General features: G+C 39.9%; 1 protein-coding gene across 1 annotated transcript in view; it reads left to right on the top strand.

Annotated features, from left to right (window-relative positions):
- LOC147424199 (uncharacterized) overlaps positions 1-7,848 on the top strand; it is a 113,873-nt gene extending 106,025 nt beyond the window's left edge. Inside the window, exons 3-4 of the mRNA XM_086501165.1 lie at positions 6,933-7,247; positions 7,399-7,848. Of these exons, the coding sequence (XP_086357291.1) occupies positions 6,933-7,041 (109 nt within the window). The 3' untranslated portion in view covers positions 7,042-7,247; positions 7,399-7,848. The remainder of the gene's footprint in view (positions 1-6,932; positions 7,248-7,398) is intronic.
- Positions 7,849-17,586: the final 9,738 nt, after the last annotated feature.

The raw sequence follows: 17,586 nt of genomic DNA, 5'->3' as shown, positions 1-17,586 counted from the left end.
AAGGGCTGAAATCAAGGAGAAAGCAAAGAAACTATTCCAGGAAAAAGTGAAAGAAACTAGAAGTGAAATCAAGGAAACCAGAGTGAAATCTGGAGGATTAATTTTGGTAGACAAAAATTTTGAGCCAATCAATGCAGCCTTCGAAGCTTACCAAGCGGTCCTTAAAGAAGGCCAATACATGGAAAACAAATGAAAAAACTATCCTTCTCTAGATATGGAAGCAGTAAGCTTGAAGCTTATCAAAATCTGGTAAGAACTACTCAAGATATACTGGAAAAACAAAAACTCAAGGTCGAGAGTATGGAAAAACTTGAGGAGCTTGTGGTAGGAACCAGTAAAGAGAAATCTGAAATGGTAGTAGAACCCCACCTTGAAACTAAAGATCTAGAACCCAAAGTGCTTGACAGTGAAGATGTCTTAGATATAACTCCATTTGTAGAAGAAGACTTGCCAGGACACTTACGGGAAAAAGTTAGAGAGATTAATGATGGGAGCCTAACTCTGGAGTCAGCTTCTATAGAGGAAGTTTGGTTAGACAATCTACCTCCCGATAGGGAGAATGGATGTACAATCCTTGTATGGAGATTGCGGCTCTGAAGCTTTGGGAATGTCTATACCAATGACTCTAAAAACACTACCCTCTTACTTGGGAGATAACAAAGATGAATCCATAGTGTGTAAAACCTGTTAGGAAATAAGACGTAGCTAAATAGATTTTTGAGTAGATTACTTAATGGAGAGAGATAGATTTCACACACAAGAGATTATAGAGTAGAGAAAGAGAGAGAGTACACACGATATACGTGGTTCACCCAATGTGGGCTACGTCCACGGGAAAGCAGCCACTCAATGGCTTTAGCACTTCAAAAGAAGAAGTAGTTTACAAAGGGATTAAACCCTTGATAGAGCTCCCGCCTTGCTTCACTCTCACCACCTCACACTCACCTTGTTGCATTAACTTCACACTATGAAATGTGTGTAGAAATGGCCTCCTTTTATAGGACAAAAGGGCTGTCCTCTCTTATGAGAGACAGCCATGTGTAGCCGCCCTTGTGCGAATAAGTCCAAATCGGACCCTCCAATCCGCCCATGTGTGGCCGCTCTTGAGAAGACAAGTCCGCTTTTGAATTCGGCCACCGGCCACCGGCCATTGAATTTCGACCACCGGCCATTGACTTCCGACCACCGGCCATCGGCCATTGACTACCGGCCACCGGCCAACCGATCGGTTGTTTTCCGACCACTTTCCGACCGCCATCCGGCCATAATATTCCGACGAAAAGGAATATTTCGGCTGAAAAAAAGTCTCAGGGGGCCTCCGCCCCCGAGGCCTCTAAATTTGCCCCTGATTCTTGTCCGTGAAAACTTTGGTTTCCGGTGAGTGATTTTCCTTCACGCACGATGGCTTCTCCTCATAATGGGGGCCTTACAAATGTGCGCTTTTACCATAGAAAATTACAAGGGTAAATCAGGCTCCATACTTAACAAAACCACTCAGTTAAAAAGAGTGGAACAGATCCTAGAGGTAGATAACATCCATTCAATCATGTCTACACCCATCCAATGCAGGAGAACTGTTAAAAATCAGCCCATATTTATGGAATGATCTACAAAAAACTCTAGAGAAGGTGGAGATAACAGGGCTGATCACAAAAAATTTGAAAAAACTAAAACACGAATTGGATAACAAAGAGATTAGTTCCGTTCCAATGAAAAAAGTTGGAGAATACTACAAAGGGGAAGAATGAAACACAATCCTTCCAGTGAGACAATGATTTAGAAACCATGGCAATATTGGATAGTGGGGCATGCATAGCCATAGCCACAAAAGCAGTATGAGAATCATGGGGAAAACCAGTCATTAGACAAACTCAAATGAAATTGCAATTGGTTGATGGACACATCGAAAGACCCTTAGGACTGCTTGAAAAAGTGATAGTTAATTCCCGTGGATTGATTATCAACACACTTTTGCAATAGTGGACTTTGAAAATAAACTCAATTATGAAATTATCTTGGGGAGACCTTTTATGCAACAAGTAAAACTCATCCAGGATTGGGAAAACAATTATCTGTACTTGAAGCAAGTGGTATCAATAACAAGGGTTAATCTAAAATATCACAATTATAGAGATGTCATGAAAACACCCATACAAGAATTTGACTCACACTCTTCGGCTGAAACTAAGCTTCCATCTTGGTTGAACAAAGACACACCTATTTGAATGTGTAGAGCCTCAGAAAACAGGAGCTTAAAACAAGAAGAATGTATCTTAGAAAGGGATTGCACGTATGAAGCCTATGTACCTGAACTCTTTCTGGATAATTTGTTTGAGCCATTTAAGTGGACTCAAATTTTGGCAACAATGGATGTGTGTATAAATACGTCTTTGCCTACTCAATTTTGCAATGAGGATGGCTATGACATAATTCCCATACAAATGATCTCAACCCTTCACATTGAAGAAGAAATTCATTAGGAGATTTCGGAGGTCTTTTGGAGGGCCTTTTGGAAGAGAGAGGAAAATAAGCTCCTTCAATGAGAGAAGAGCTTACGTTACATAGAAAAATAGATTGCTATTAACAAAAATATAAAAGGTGTTCCTCTCCTCATTTAATAATCTAGTGGTCCTTGAAGACGATCGCTCTCTTTCATTTAATGCGAGCACCTTTTTCAGAAGGTAGATGCGGTGCATTTAATACGGCTTACGTCATCACTGGAACTCAAAAAATCACAAAACTATCAAGTGGTGGAAGATTTTGAAACTTTTGATATTGTCAATGCGTCCGGAACGCCCAAATATCCTAGAAATGAATGTCTAATTGCCTTGCTCCGACATCCAAAGAGGAAAAAAATGTCAAAAACCCCTAAAAGAACATTTTACTAATGGCGTGCGAGAGGGCATTCCAAAATTTTGGAATGCCTCCTCGCGCACCGTTAGTAAAAAGCCCATTTTTTTCTCTTTTTAGGGAGCTTTTTGAGAGGAAAATGTCAAAAAACTTCTAAAAAGGGGCTTTCTTGAAAGATAAGTGTCCAAAAACCACTAAAAGAAGCTTTGTACTAACGGCGCGCAGGGGGACATTCTAGAATTTTAGAATGCCTCCTCGCGCGCCTTAAGTAAAAAGCCCATTTTTTGGGGTTTTTTGACATTTTTTGCTTCTTCGGATGTCGGATCGAGACAAGTAGACATTCGTTTTTAGGGTATTTTGGCATTCCGGACGCATTGGTGGTGTCAAAAGCCTCAAAATCTATCACTATTTGATAATTTTTGACTTTTCAAGTTCTAGTGATGACGTAAGCTACGTTGAATGCACCGCACCTGCCTCCTCAAAACGACGCTCGCATTAAATAAAAAAGTGACCATTTTCAAGGACGATTGAGAATATAAATCTACTTTTTAGAGTGTCTGGTTGTCCTTTTGGACGTACTCATAAGGTGCAGTGTATTTTAAAAAACGTTTCTAGAGAGAGAAATACAGTTTCTTACAAGGCCCTCCAAATGACCTCCAAAATTTTCTAATGCAAGAATTCAAGGAAATAATGAAAGCTCAAAAAGTCTTTTCAGACCTCTACTATGATGCAACAGATGAGTTAGAAGAACGTTCAGCTATCTCAGATAATTCGGGGTCAGAAAAAGAACATATGAGAGCTAAACTACTGATGAAAGGAGGGGAAGAAAAGTTTTTTGACTTTCCAAACCAGAAACCAAGAAGAAAAAATGATATAGAAAAAAAAAGAGACACGAGAAACTCGAAAGCTAGACCTATGCCATCAGTCTCTAGTAGAACACAGTTTTTGATGCAGATAGATGCACATGATTGTGTCAAAGACAGAATCACTGGTAGATATCCTTTGAACAAAAAGCAAAAAATATCAAAAACATTATGAAAAACGAGAAAGGAAACTCAAGAAAAACCTGAATACAAGGACAAGGATTCAACCATGACACGAGTTGAATGAAGAAAGAAGTATCAAGAATTGAAGAAAGCTCTAAAGGCGATATATACAACTGAAATGAACACCACTGAGGAGGAAGGTAAAGATGTAATAAGTGTTCCATCCCATTACAAGAAATATACTCTCCAGGACTGAAAAATCATAGTCGAACAATCTGTCAGGGAACTACAAAAAAAGGGTGAGTCCTACGAAGGACCTGAAAACGTAAAAAAGATAGATATGGCCAAATCAAGAGAAGAGCCTAGACGTGCCTACATTGCAAACAGCTTGATGGAAGAAGAAGAAGAGCTTTTGGTAAGCTTACTGAGAGAATACCAAGATATCTTTGCTTGGTCTTATAAGGATCTCAAGGGTGTTGATTCAGAAATCTGTCAACATACCATACCTATGAGAGATGATGCAAAACCAAGCAGACAGAGGCTATAAACATATAATGGAACATTTTCCAGAAAGATCAAATAAGATATTGAAAAGCTAAAGGAGGCCAAATTCATTTATGAAATTCAACACACAGATTGGGTGTCTCCAATTGTGGTAGTACCCAAGAAAAATGGAAAGTTACGGGTGTGTGTTAATCTCAAGAAAGTGAATGCAACTACCATCAGAGGCAACTTTCCTCTTCCAATCACTGAGCATGTTTTATAACGAGTTGCAGGAACAGAAGCTTACAGATTTTTAGATGGATTTTCGGGATATAATCAACTTTTGGTTGACCCCAAAGATCAGCATAAAAATTATTTTGCAACTAAATGGGGTATTTTTGCCTATAGGATTATGCCTTTTGGGTTAACTAATGCTCCTGTCACCTTTCAAAGATTAATAAGCCATGCTTTTAAAGAATCCTTGGATTTACATCTTGAACACCAAGTCTCCATCTTCCGGACCGGTTGTCTTGTCTGGCTAATTTCTGCAATCTGCCTAGCCATTTCTTCAATTTTCTTGGTCCATGATCCCTTCTTTGATTTTTCCATTCATTGGAGCTGCTCTCGGAGCTAGTGGACGTTACACTGGAATCAGAAGCTTAAGTAGCCGAACTACTGCTACTACCGGTCCTTCGCTTCTTGTGGCTCTTTTCTTTCTTAGCCTGCTGTTCCAGTTTTAATGCTCTTTGGACTAGATCATTGAATTTTTTTGTAGGGGCTGGTACTTCTTGTTCTCTAAGATTTTTGCTTCTGAACCCATTCAGAAACCATGCCCTCAATCTGTTCTCAGATGGCGGTTCTTGCAACTGCCTGGTCAGTTCTTTTATCTTTTCGACATAGCTGCGGACTGACAAATTCCTCTATTTGATCTGATCCAATTCACAGAGAATATCCTCGTCCCCTCGATTGTCAGAATATTCCAACCTAAAGGACTTAAGTAATTTGTTATATGATATCAGCTAGCATGCAGGGTAATGGTAATACCATTTCCTCGCTGCTTCCTTCAAGGTTTGTGGAAAACATTCCCCCCAATCATCTTCATCAATGTTTTTTAGTTCAGCATATTGCTCGAAATCTTGTATGTGAACATCTGGATCATCCTTTTTCCCTCCTTTGAATATGGGAAAGGAAATCTTCAGGGAAGCGGTGTAATCATTTTGATTACTGCTGATCCCACCACTTCTCTTCTTGGCTTCAGAATGACGCTTGGGAGCCTTCTTTCAATTGTCAGTGTAAGCAACCCAATCAATCTCTGTCTCTGTCTCAGTATCAGTATCTTCTCTGTTTTGTCTGCTAGAAGTACGGTGACTTCCCTTTCTGCCCTTGACATTCTCATCTTTCTGGCGAGACTGAGAACTCTTGGAACTCTTTGCCTTTCGTGCTTCCCGTTCTGCCCGTCTGCGTCGAGAATGACTGGAGTGATGTGAGTCCTGCGCCTCCTCAGCCTGACTATGCTCCTCCTGAGCCTCAGTGTCAGTCATTTTCTCTTGCTTGGGGTCAGACTCTCTTCCTGACTCCTTAGGAATGGGGTCCACACGATTGGTAGATTTCCGGCCACGATTGGACTTTGGTGCCATTGCTGAAAACTTCAACTGAGAGAAGAGTCTTTCAGTCAACGAGCTTCAGCTCGAGCCACCGTGATCGCCAAAATGGAATTGGAGCTGATCTCTTGAGACAGCTAATTCCAGTGTTGAAGGATTTCAGCTACTAGTGTGGAAAGATTTCAGACAGCAGACTAGACAGAAATCAGAGACTAAACTGAAATGTGGATACTAAAATAAGAATCAGACTTATAGACTGTAGTAAGGTTCAGATTCAGATTCAGAAGACTGGTCGAGAAGTAAGTATCACTGAAATGTATACCATGATTGAGATTACGGTGAATATGATTACAGAGAGAGAGAAAGTATAGCCGACAATACTGCCACTGATGCTCAAGTACAATTATAGCCCAAAGCGCTAATACAAGTGATAATAATTGCCAACCTGATAATAATGTAATGGGCCCTATTTATACACTTCGGTTTTACTATAGTAATTACTAAGTAATTCGCTACCCATCTTCTAAGAACACGTTCCCACATGGTGATAACCCAGCCGTCAGATCCTAAAAGACAGTCTTACAAGAAGTATAATCAACTGCCTCTTATGTACATGACCCATTGGTACAACTTACATGAATGGGAGTGCAAGCTGATTCAAGAATCCTTTGGATTTCTAATACTTTTAAATGGATTATTTACAAGTCTTATGAAAGATCCTAAGGACGTCATGGAGGAATAAGATTTACCAGTAGATGAAAAAGAGGAAAAGAATGAGGAATATATTGAAGTGACAGAGATAGAGGAGTCCATTGATCTTGAAGAAGAAGAAAAAGAGGTGAAACGAAGCAGTCTTCTCTCAGCGAAAACCTCAAATATCAAGCTACCTCTAGATGTGTCAGGTTTCAATGAGCGGCAAGCCACCTTAATGCTACCAGGAGTGACAGAGTTTAAATTTTGAAATAGGTCATACATTTTTCTTCATGATATACAAAGTATTTTTTGTTTGCAGGAGGACTTTGCACTGGCCACTATCTCCAAGTATCAGAAGGAGAGGAATGGATTTGTTTCAGATGATAGTAGTGATGATGAGGCAATGGAGATCTCCAGTAACCCACTAGACTGCCTTAAACTCTCCTTTGAAAAGGCAAAAAAGTATAAAGAAAGCCTTCCTGATGAAGCCACATTTCAAACTATTCGAAATAATCTTAAGCCATCAACTAGTAAATAGGATAAGGAGGATTGGTTTAAACGACCAGTGCAGGAGTCAACCGGATCAGTCAACCTATGGAAGGATGAGTTTTTTTTGCAAGATGAGAGTTTCATGGTATAAAATCCTGCCCCCCCCCCCCCCCCCCCCCCCCCCCCCCCCCTTCCTCTCTCTCTCTCTCTCTCTCTCTCTCTCTCTCTCTCTCTCTCTCTCTCTCTCTCTCTCACTCACTCACACACACACACACAAATACTTCTTTTGTTTACAGTCATGAATTGATGAAAAGGACCGACTTTCTTTGTCGTCGAAGAAGATAGTTCCATGGTAGGGATGCAGCTCTAGGACAATATCTTCCTAGTTTATGTGAGGCACCCATCACAAGAGGGGAATACTGCAACCTATGCTTTCAAGACATTATCTCGCTTCTTAGGTGGTCCAATGCTGCCACAAAATGCTGACAAAGTTATCCTCATCGACAAGGTTTTTGGGAGAGAATGTTTTGGTTACTCGCCAGAATATACTGGGAACCGTGCAACATATTACTACACATATACAACAATGGCATTATCTTTAGGGAAAGCAAACCCTACTGAACTCTTAGAGTATGGCAAACATTTAATGATCAGATACATGGGTGAGGTTCCAAATGATATTTGTAAATCATCAAAATGTTGAAATAACTGTGGTACATATTGAATTTAATTCTACAGGCATTTGTGGTACATCCAATCATCTAAACTCTAACTCTCTTGTTCCACCGATAGTTGGCATATTGCATTGTCTCTCTCCACCTGATTTGACTTTCAAGAGCACTTGAGTTGTTGAATGTGTGTGCTCGCTTTCTTTTGTGAAGGTGCAAATGTCGGATTGCCTATACGGTTGTTAAAGAGGCCAGTACTTTCTTTTGTTGCATGCAATGAATGATTCTGCGATAAAACCACTGAAATAACTCCTTCACTCAACTTTGCTAATGTAGGTAGAATGATATACTCTCCCTCGCTTTGTTAGCTTCACATCTTCCATACATTGAGGTTTAGATAGAAAACAGCGTGCCTTGACCCCACCTATGGATGGTTTGCAGGGTACATCTTCTCATTGGTTGACCTTTTTTCGTCCCGTTGTATTTTCACATTGCCCCCATGTAGACCAATATCTAACAAAATTATTTCCAAAGCCTCTCGAGCGACTTGTCATTTAGATGACTTTTTGATTTTCCAAGCAAACCCAATGTACAAATATACCAACTTCTCTACAATTCGGCAGAGACCATGCATTGTACAAATATGGACATTAACAAGTAGTATATCTAGAACTAGTCGGAAATTAGAGTCTTGATTGTGACGAGTAGGAGCCTTTAGTCACCACTTTTGGTCATCACTATTGTAGGCTCCATGCAATACAAGCATGGAGACTTTGCCATGGCACCCATTCCACAATTATACATACACTTCAATGTTTTGAGGTCACCTGCAAGATGCCATTGAACTTGAAAGTCTCCTCTCCCAAATGCAGCCAATACCTCTCCTCGATTCATTTGCCTATCAATGATATCTAGAATAGGGATTTGATAGAACACCCAAAATAAAATGTCATGGTCTTGTTTCTTTACCTGCGGGATCAATCCTTATGAGATACGAAAAATAAATCTAAAGAGGGCTTGCTAGAGCTGCAAAATTGGAGATAACAGGAATACATTAAATGAACCAAGCCACCATATGTTTGTTTCTGATTGAACACTGAAGTATGAAGGGTTATCAATGGGACATTTGGAAAGGGCCCTATTCATTAATGTGATTGTAACTCGCTCTAGCTTCTTCTCTTTAAGAATCTCACACTCATCTAGCTTCAAAACAAAATGTAGAACGCCACCTATCTCTTCAAATGTGATATTGTAGAACTCTACCATTCTAGTTTGCAACAAAGTGAGGTCCATGAAGATATTGTTGTACTCATCATAAGTGACAGTAGTTCCCTGTGAGTGATAAATATCTTGAATATGAAATGGACATCCAATGAAGTCTGTCTGTTCATTCTTGAGTTGTAGTCTTTCCTTCCAAACACTTGCAGATGTTGATAAAAGCTTAGAATTTATTCCCTTCTTCACAAACATGGAAGAGATAGACTGTTGAATAGCTGAGTAACCTCTTTTACTAACTCCAAGGGAGTCCAATGTACCCTGTATATGCTTGGCAGGCACTGCATTCTTTGAAATGAATATGTCAATGACATCCCATTGCAAAACCTTAAACTTTTTTTCATGCATGATATCCTTTGCAAGACCACTAGTTATCAATGGCTTTAACTGCTTTCCTACATTGGCCTTCGGGTCTATGTTCTCTTTGTCTGGATAGATAGAATCTCTACAAAAAAAGCATAACTAACATAAACAAAAACTTAGGTTAATTTAGATTAATTGAATAGTTTAAAATGCTCACATCAATACTTGGATTCTTTTCTTAAGGCCGCCAGAGCCTACCTTCAACGTTTCAAGATTCCGAAGTTTCTTCTTTCGCACATGAGTGCCTAACATTGTCTCTTTGTTTTGTAATGGCTGTACCTTTGTTCGCAAGACCTGTGATTTTTTGTGTGCGCTACATAACAGTCTTTTGGTCCTCATGATGCAAGTTTGAAAGTGTCTGAATCTCATTTTCTTGGTGCTTCACCATGTCTTTATAAGTTTCTGATTTTTTGTTTAGAGATTTACAATAGCCAAGCAATACATTCTCTCCATTACCTGCAAAGGTCAATAAGTTAGTGGGATTTGAAAATACTGGGAAAGCTTTTGTCATGGGATTCAATGGATAGAGTGAGCCTTTTGTCCAAATATCTAAGTGCTTTTCTCTCTCTGGTTTGAGACTCTCTGTCATGATCGGTGTCACTTTGATGTTAGTTTTGCCTCGCTTACATAATGGTGTATATTGGGGATCCAGATCAATGTGTAGATGATAGAAGGGTCTTTTAAGGAGGACATTTGTGGGGGTGGAAGAAGAAGCCATGTGTGCAACAGGGAAAGAAAGGGAGGATTTCTTTAAGGTCAGCGCACAAACAATGAGAGAGTAAGGAGAGAGTAGGTTTGGAAGGATACGTCCTATTTCCTTTAGTCATACATTCCATGTACAAGAAACTCCCTCCAATCCTAGGACGTTCATTAAATGCAATTGAAAACAATTTTTTCTTCAATCATCACGGCCGTTATGACACTGTGGCAAGAACCTACTTGTAAGTGCACTTTTTGAATGGTTATTCCAAGTTTACAATTGCTTTTACCACACCTATTTTCTAGAGAGAGAAAGTCAAAATTCTATTTTTCTTAGAAGGCTCTCCAAATGACCTCCGAAATTTCCTAATGAACAAACAACATTCTCGAAAACTTCCCATTTAGTTTCCAATGGTGCATCGTATTGAAGCTTCTTCATCCATAATTTTTGCTCAACCATTTCAATGTACATTGGTGCCCGTTTGAAATCCATACATAGTGATAATTTCTCTTTCCTTTGGCTAAAATTATCATGCTTAGTTGCTTCTCCACATGAAAGGTCGGTACATAAGGTGCGATGGTCGGATTCTGGGTCCATTGGACAAACATAAAAACTTTTTATGCAATATATGATGGCTTCGGAGAGTGGCATATAGTCAATCACACTGTCCCCATTATGTCTCATACATGTAAATCCATTGGTTCCACTCCACAAAGATACACCATTGGCAATGAGCATACCCATGCTATTACACATGTGTAAAAGTAACTTTCCATAGTGATCCGGCTCTTTCTCATCCATTGAAGAACGATCATATAAGTGAACTTCCTCTAACTCCCTTGAAATGCAGTATGGCATATTAAATTGTTGAGTATCATGTTGTAATGTTTTGTGCGAGCATTCATATCCCTGAATACAATAACATCACCTTCACCTTTGAAATAAACAATGTCCTCTTCTAAATCAAAAAATGGTTGATCTCTATCCATGCAAGCATAAAAGGGGGAATTATGATAAGGAATGTAGCAACCGGCTACAAAAATGGGTGTTCTTTTTGGTGTCATAATTTTCAGCCATACATAACGTTTGTACTTGTCATCTTTCACAATTGATACAAAATAGTCCAATTCTTTCTTAACCATACATGCTACCCCTCTTTGTCCTCTTCGTTGCTTAAGATTCTTTGACCACATCAATGAATGTACATTGTAATTCTCCAAGCAATTAATCCTTTGTGTATCATGCTCTCAAGTTTCAACAAGAAGTACAACATCGGCTTTGCTTGTTAGTTCATCAATGCCAACCCCGCATTCCATGTGTATCCATTACAATTCCAAAAGCATATTTTCAATTGTAACTCGGTCTCATAGGTCACGCATCCCTATTTGCTCGAGGGACTTGCCTCCTCCTTGGGCATATTTTCTTCATCAGAGATCTCCTTGTTTTTCTTATTCTTTTCCTCATATGCCTTGCGACGCATGTTTTGTTGCTTAATAGTGCAATCTTCACATACAAAACATTTTTTGTCCCTCAAATAGATCCAACTATGATCAAGGATAATCTTTGCTTGGTCTCATCCGGCATGGTGCATACAATTGGCTGTTCTCCCGAGCAAGGAGCTCCTTGCTTCCCCACTCTATGTGCTCCATAGACCATAACTCCGGACATGCCAAAGTGGGTTTTGAAGAAATCTTTGATAACAATGGAAAGAGAAGGAGGTGTCTCTAGCTTGTCTTCGGGAATTCCACGAATAACAATGTTCTTGGAACGTTGCTCTCGTCTCTTCAACTCCTCCACATACACATTTTCAACATTCTTGTTTGAACCACATCTTGCATGAGTGAGAAATTGGAAACCACATTGCTACCACATACATCAGCCCAAGACTTGTTTGTGCATACATTTTTCATGTCGCACACATTCCGGCTCATGGTGTCAAATTTCTCCTCTTTCAATACACGGTCATGCTCTACTTTGCTCATCCTCTCCTTCAAAGCATTCAAGTCCACAAGAGAGCGTTTACATTTCTTGACTTCCTCTTCAAGTTGCATCATACGTGTTGTTTGCATCTCAAGTGTCCTCTTGAGATTGTCCTTCTCAACCACAAGTACTCTTAGTGTGCTTTTCTCCATTGCAAGTGCTCGTAAGTCTTTGCCTTGTTTGTTTACGATCTCTTGTAATGATACCAAGTATGCCATGATCATGGTTTCCGATGTCGTTGGTTGGGTGGTTGTGTTGCTATCTCCACACTTAGGAGATTTTGAATCATTTCCTACAATTGTTGTGGACAAACAAACAAAGCGTAGGAGGAGGGACCGGGCGGATCAATGCCATCTCTGAACGACTAGAAGGAAAAAATGGTAAATGCCATTCAAGCATGGCTAGAGTACGGGCTCATCGACGACGATCATGAGCATGTGCTACGAAAGTAAGTACACCATGTCGTGTCAAAATGCATGCTAAAGAAAGCAAAGGGGGAAGGATCGGATGACGCTTCGTCAAGCAAAGCAGGAGAAAAGAAATGAGTTTAAATTTTCAATACAATTTACATATGGCCTAAATGGAAGGGTTTTGGATGATGTCCATTACTTTAATAGACAATGTATGTACCGTACTTTTTATAACAAGACTTGGAACTTTAATGATGTCCATTTTTTGTCGCTCTATTCTCTATCTCGCTACATTTCTTTTTTGCTACCTCTCACTCTATACCTCTCTATCTCTATCTATCTCTCTCTCTCTTACAAAATTACGGAATTGCACTAGACAAGAAATAGTAAATCATAAACTTGGAAAAGAAAATCATTTTTTGGTGGACAAGATCTAGACATCGTTTCTTGGATAGGTCTTGGCTCGGGTTAGTGCCTTAAATAATTTGGCTTCACTTACAAACCAGACTGATGGATAAACATGTTCTCATTCTAGCTTAAACCCAATACTCACAAAAAAATAGAAAGACAAATGTTTGCATGCAAGATAGGGTTTTTGCTTTGCCACACAATCCATGAAGTCCGGGCATTTGCTGGATGGCTCCTTGCAAATATGGACACTATACAATCTAGCATGGCCATCTTCACCAAGGGACTCTACTTTGAAGACCTCTTGAACACCATGTGCTCCACACATCTCCTCTAAGACCCGTTCATTCATTTCTAGGGCTAGGGTGATCTTATGTGAAACATCTAGGGAGATATAGGATATATATCGTATGCGCACGCCATCTCTCATCATGGCCCATGCAGTACCTTGAGGCATGGTTGTTTCAATGCACTTGTTGGGTGTGTTACTTTCATTTCTATCACATGCATTGGATGTGGCAGGAGATGGCTCTGGCTCTCGTACACTCTACTTGGTACCCCCCTTCAAGCAAACTTTAAATCTCATCACTGGCTAGATTGGGGCCCACATGTACAGGCCAAATGTGTGGCGGATGCGAAGGCTGTGGCTCAATGTTTTGGTCCACTATGTGACAATGCAACACATGATTAGGGAAAAACCAAAACCATTTCCGCACTACCTCTTTGTGATGCTTTTTGTAACCTCCAAAGGAAGGAGCTAGTACATCAATGCTTGACAATATTCTGTCCACACCTTTGTCCCCCTCTTGGCATGCCACTGCATGTGAGTGTGCTATCGTTTGATGTTCTTCATATAGCCCACATTGCTTCATTTACCTTGTGTTCCTTTACAAGCTTTCCACCTGGATCTGTTGAGCATTCTGGGGTTTGTGATGTGTTGTCTTGCACAAAATTAATTTTACGTGGCCTTCCACTCTTCTTATGATCCTTGCTTACCGAGTTGTACTCTGGCCTGTGTGAAGCATCAGCTTCCACAGCAATCACTTCACTTGGTCTTCGCTTTTGCCATTAATTCTCCTTATCTCGTCTCAAGGGAACATTTGCTATGTACATTGGAGCACCTTCAGTAGCTTCGTTCAATGTTCTAATTACTTAACTTGGACGACTTCCATTACGTTCAGCAAGCTTTTGATAGACGGGCCCTTCCCAATGTATTTGCCTTGAAGGTATGATATGGCCTTTGTGCTTTGAAGAATAGATTTTGCTAAATCAATTGTACAAGAATCATACAATGAAATGCATTTGTGGAATCTCTCTCTTGCTAGCCAGCTGACATGCTTGCTCTCAACTAGGTTTATGCGTAGAGTATCCGGTCCTTCGGTGCTACCTTCTACAAGTTTCATAATGCTACCCTAATTTGCAATATGAATCTCCCATCAACTGAGCCATGAATCCATATATGAAATATTCTGATCCATGTAGTGTCTGTTACGCCACCATTGTCGTATAAGTCAAGCCTCTGCTGCTACAGACTCTTTGGTGGGCGCTTGCCTCCACTTCTCACACATTTCTTTGTGTATACGTTGAGACACTTGTGCAACATATTTTGTTGTGTGTTGATTCAAGATTTGCTTCCAATGGAAGAGACATAAACGCTCTCTTCCGCGCATCACATTATTCTTGTCCCCGAGGGGTTCACTATATGTAAGACCACTATATCACGTGCATTCAGACCCTTTTTCTAAAATCCCTATTCTGTGAATTTTCTAGGAAATATAATGAACCCTTTTCTTTAAAATTCTGTAAATTTTTTTGAGCTTTGTAAAAAAATATCCTTATGTAAATTAAATTTTTTAAAGCTGTGAGAGGCCAGCGTTCCTAGTGCATCACTTAATGGGACGATCACAGCACTGTGAAATGGGGATATTTGGTACACGTAATACAAGTTATTTGGGAAGTGTCTACAAGTGTTAGAGTGTGCACAAGAGCCAAGAAGTTACACATAAATGAACATGGATTGAGTTTGAAGAAGAGGTAGCATCGTGTGTATGTGTTTATGTGTGCATCCGGGGACACCTGGGAACGTTTACTTCTATGATTGAGCATTGCATTCATTTGGGGTCATCCTCTCCCTTACAAGTCAAGATTTAAGGTGTCTTCTAATTGAGGAGAAAGGTAAGTGTCTCACTAACAAAGATGAGAGAATAAATTCTTTCACTTAGAAAGACGAGACGTGCGTTCCCTCTCCCAAAACGTACACGGGACGCTTTCTCTCTCGGCGGGAAGGATGGCTACTAATTTTCTCTCTCTTCATCAACCTTATTCTCTCTCTAGTCGTGCATGAGAGAGTCCAAGACCTATTTCTATCAAAGGTTGTAGCCTGAAAGATCTTCCAATCTTCATCCATCTCTCTTCTGCATTTCTCCATAAGGGTTTGAATATCACACTGGGGCTAAAAATATTAATAGACTTAGAGATGTGAGAACTGTCACCAAACTCCAATAATATTGTGTCAAGCAGCCTTTTAGGAGGAGTCTCATCAACACTACGTTAGAAACCAGACATTGTGGAAGTAAGGCAATGAGGCTGTAGAATTAAACAACGAGTTGATTGGAGAGCATGACGTGTATAGGAGAATTAGAAATTGATGGAGGAGGCTATACACTTCGTGAGGATAAGACCATAGCACGAAGCGAGAGGAGACACGGGGGAGAGACTTTAAAGTGGGCATTGAAAAGAGTGGACAAATTTATAGTACGTCAAAAATTTTACCGTTGGTCACACATGTCAAGCATGCAAATGCGACACATGGCACCAACATCATACTTTATGACACATATAAATAAATATTATTTCTCGCATTTAGGCCCATGTGTGTCTTGAGCTTCGTGAATTTCAGGATTTTTTAGTGTTTTCTCTCTCTCCCGCAGATGCACACAACGCGCATTAAGCGAGAAATAAGACCTAACTTCAAAACAACCACAGGTTTTGTTTTAGGTTGCAAGTTGTCATTCATGAGAGTGGTCAAAGATATTTCTATTAGGTTGAGTTATAAGTTATAGCCCTTAAAAAGCCATCGAAAGTACAAGTTCCTAAATCTTACAATAAATGTTATCATTCCAAACTTGGACTCTATGTATCTCCAAGCATTGGCAATCAGCCTCCATCCACCACAGGTTTTTGATTTAGGTTGCAAGGGGACAAATTGATTGAAGTACTTGAATTTACTAGTTCCATCATGCAAATTGGAGTTTGGATGGATTTGGCATAAAATTGCCAAACAATCTTGGCAACCTTGCAAAAAGAGATGAAGTTAAACAAATGAACGTTTTAAGCAACATGAATATGATGAGAGAAAGTATACAGGCTTTTTACACCTTGCAATTTTTTTCAGTGCTAGGAAGTGAGTCCATAAACATTGCATGTTTCCCCAAAATGTCGATGATGATGAGACTCGGGTGCTCTCTATAGAGTAAAGGATTGAAGCAAAATCAATATAGACTTCATAACTTTGGATGATAAAGCTTGAGGGAGAAACATTTACTTCTCAACTAAAAATAAATAATATATTTTCATTGTGAAATGACAAGTTTCAAAAGAAACTCTCTATTTTCCCATGAGAGTTGAAGACAACATGTGTAATAAGTGGATCCAGAATAAAAACTTGTCTTTTCACTTCCCCTAGAAGTTCCAGCATCAAACATCTAGAAGAAAATCGAAGAAGGCATAAGAGGACATACCAAAACCAACCCTGAAATCAAAAAGATAAAAGGAAAATTCCATTACCTCAATGCAGCCAACCGCACAGTGTCAAAAATCTCTAATTTGAAATCAAGAAGCATCTTCGTATTGTCAAGCAATATGTTGAGGTAGTTTTCATTCTCGCAAGGAGCTGAGATGTCAACTATCATCTGGCCAATGACCTTTTGGGACTCCTTCAGGTTGGAGGCCGTAAGGATGTCTATTTGTTCAAAGCTAAGTCTTTCTCCTCAGAGATCTCTCCCTCTTTTCTTCCTCCTCCTTTTCCTTCCTCTTCTCTTCTTGGACTTCAGTGGTGGTTGTCCTTGTAGGATACAGGTGGGTGATGTCTTCAATCACAACAATTGTCTCCTTGGGCTTCCCTGCTAGAGGGATATTAAGGATATTGTATGCTTTCATTTCTTGATTGGGATAGGCTCAAGTAATCTGTCAAATTTGTACCCCTCCCCACCCAAGGGCCTATATCCTACATTGGAACTAGAAAAGGAGCCCTTCCCACCCAAGGACTCTCTAAACAAAATGCCCTCCCCTAGATAAGGAAAACTCCAAGGGGCCATCCCCTATCAAGGATAAATCCCCAGTCAAAGAAAGGGCAAAGCAGTCTCCAGCAACAGAAAAATTAAGACAACCCCCCTGGTCCTGACCCCAAAAGGCAAAAATGAGGATTAAAGATTGCTAATATCTTTTAATGAAGGGAGAGAGTTAGCTATCAATCAGTAGTCAGGTGTCATGAACTTGACGGCTACTAGCAATGGGCCCTACTTTGTGAGACGAGGAAGTTACCTTACAAAAATGGGACAAAACTCAATATTTTAAAATGTTTCTTTTCATTTTTGTGTTGTTTTTCATGTATTTCTACATTACGTAAGGTTGCTGCTCATTGGATGTGCCTTCTTTTCTCTCTCTCTCTCTTCAATAAGG

Source organism: Adiantum capillus-veneris, chromosome 26 (assembly GCF_014529385.1).
Source record: "Adiantum capillus-veneris isolate H3 chromosome 26, ASM1452938v2, whole genome shotgun sequence".
NCBI classification, from domain to species: domain Eukaryota; kingdom Viridiplantae; phylum Streptophyta; class Polypodiopsida; order Polypodiales; family Pteridaceae; genus Adiantum; species Adiantum capillus-veneris.
This window is presented reverse-complemented; position numbering and strand designations above follow the sequence as displayed.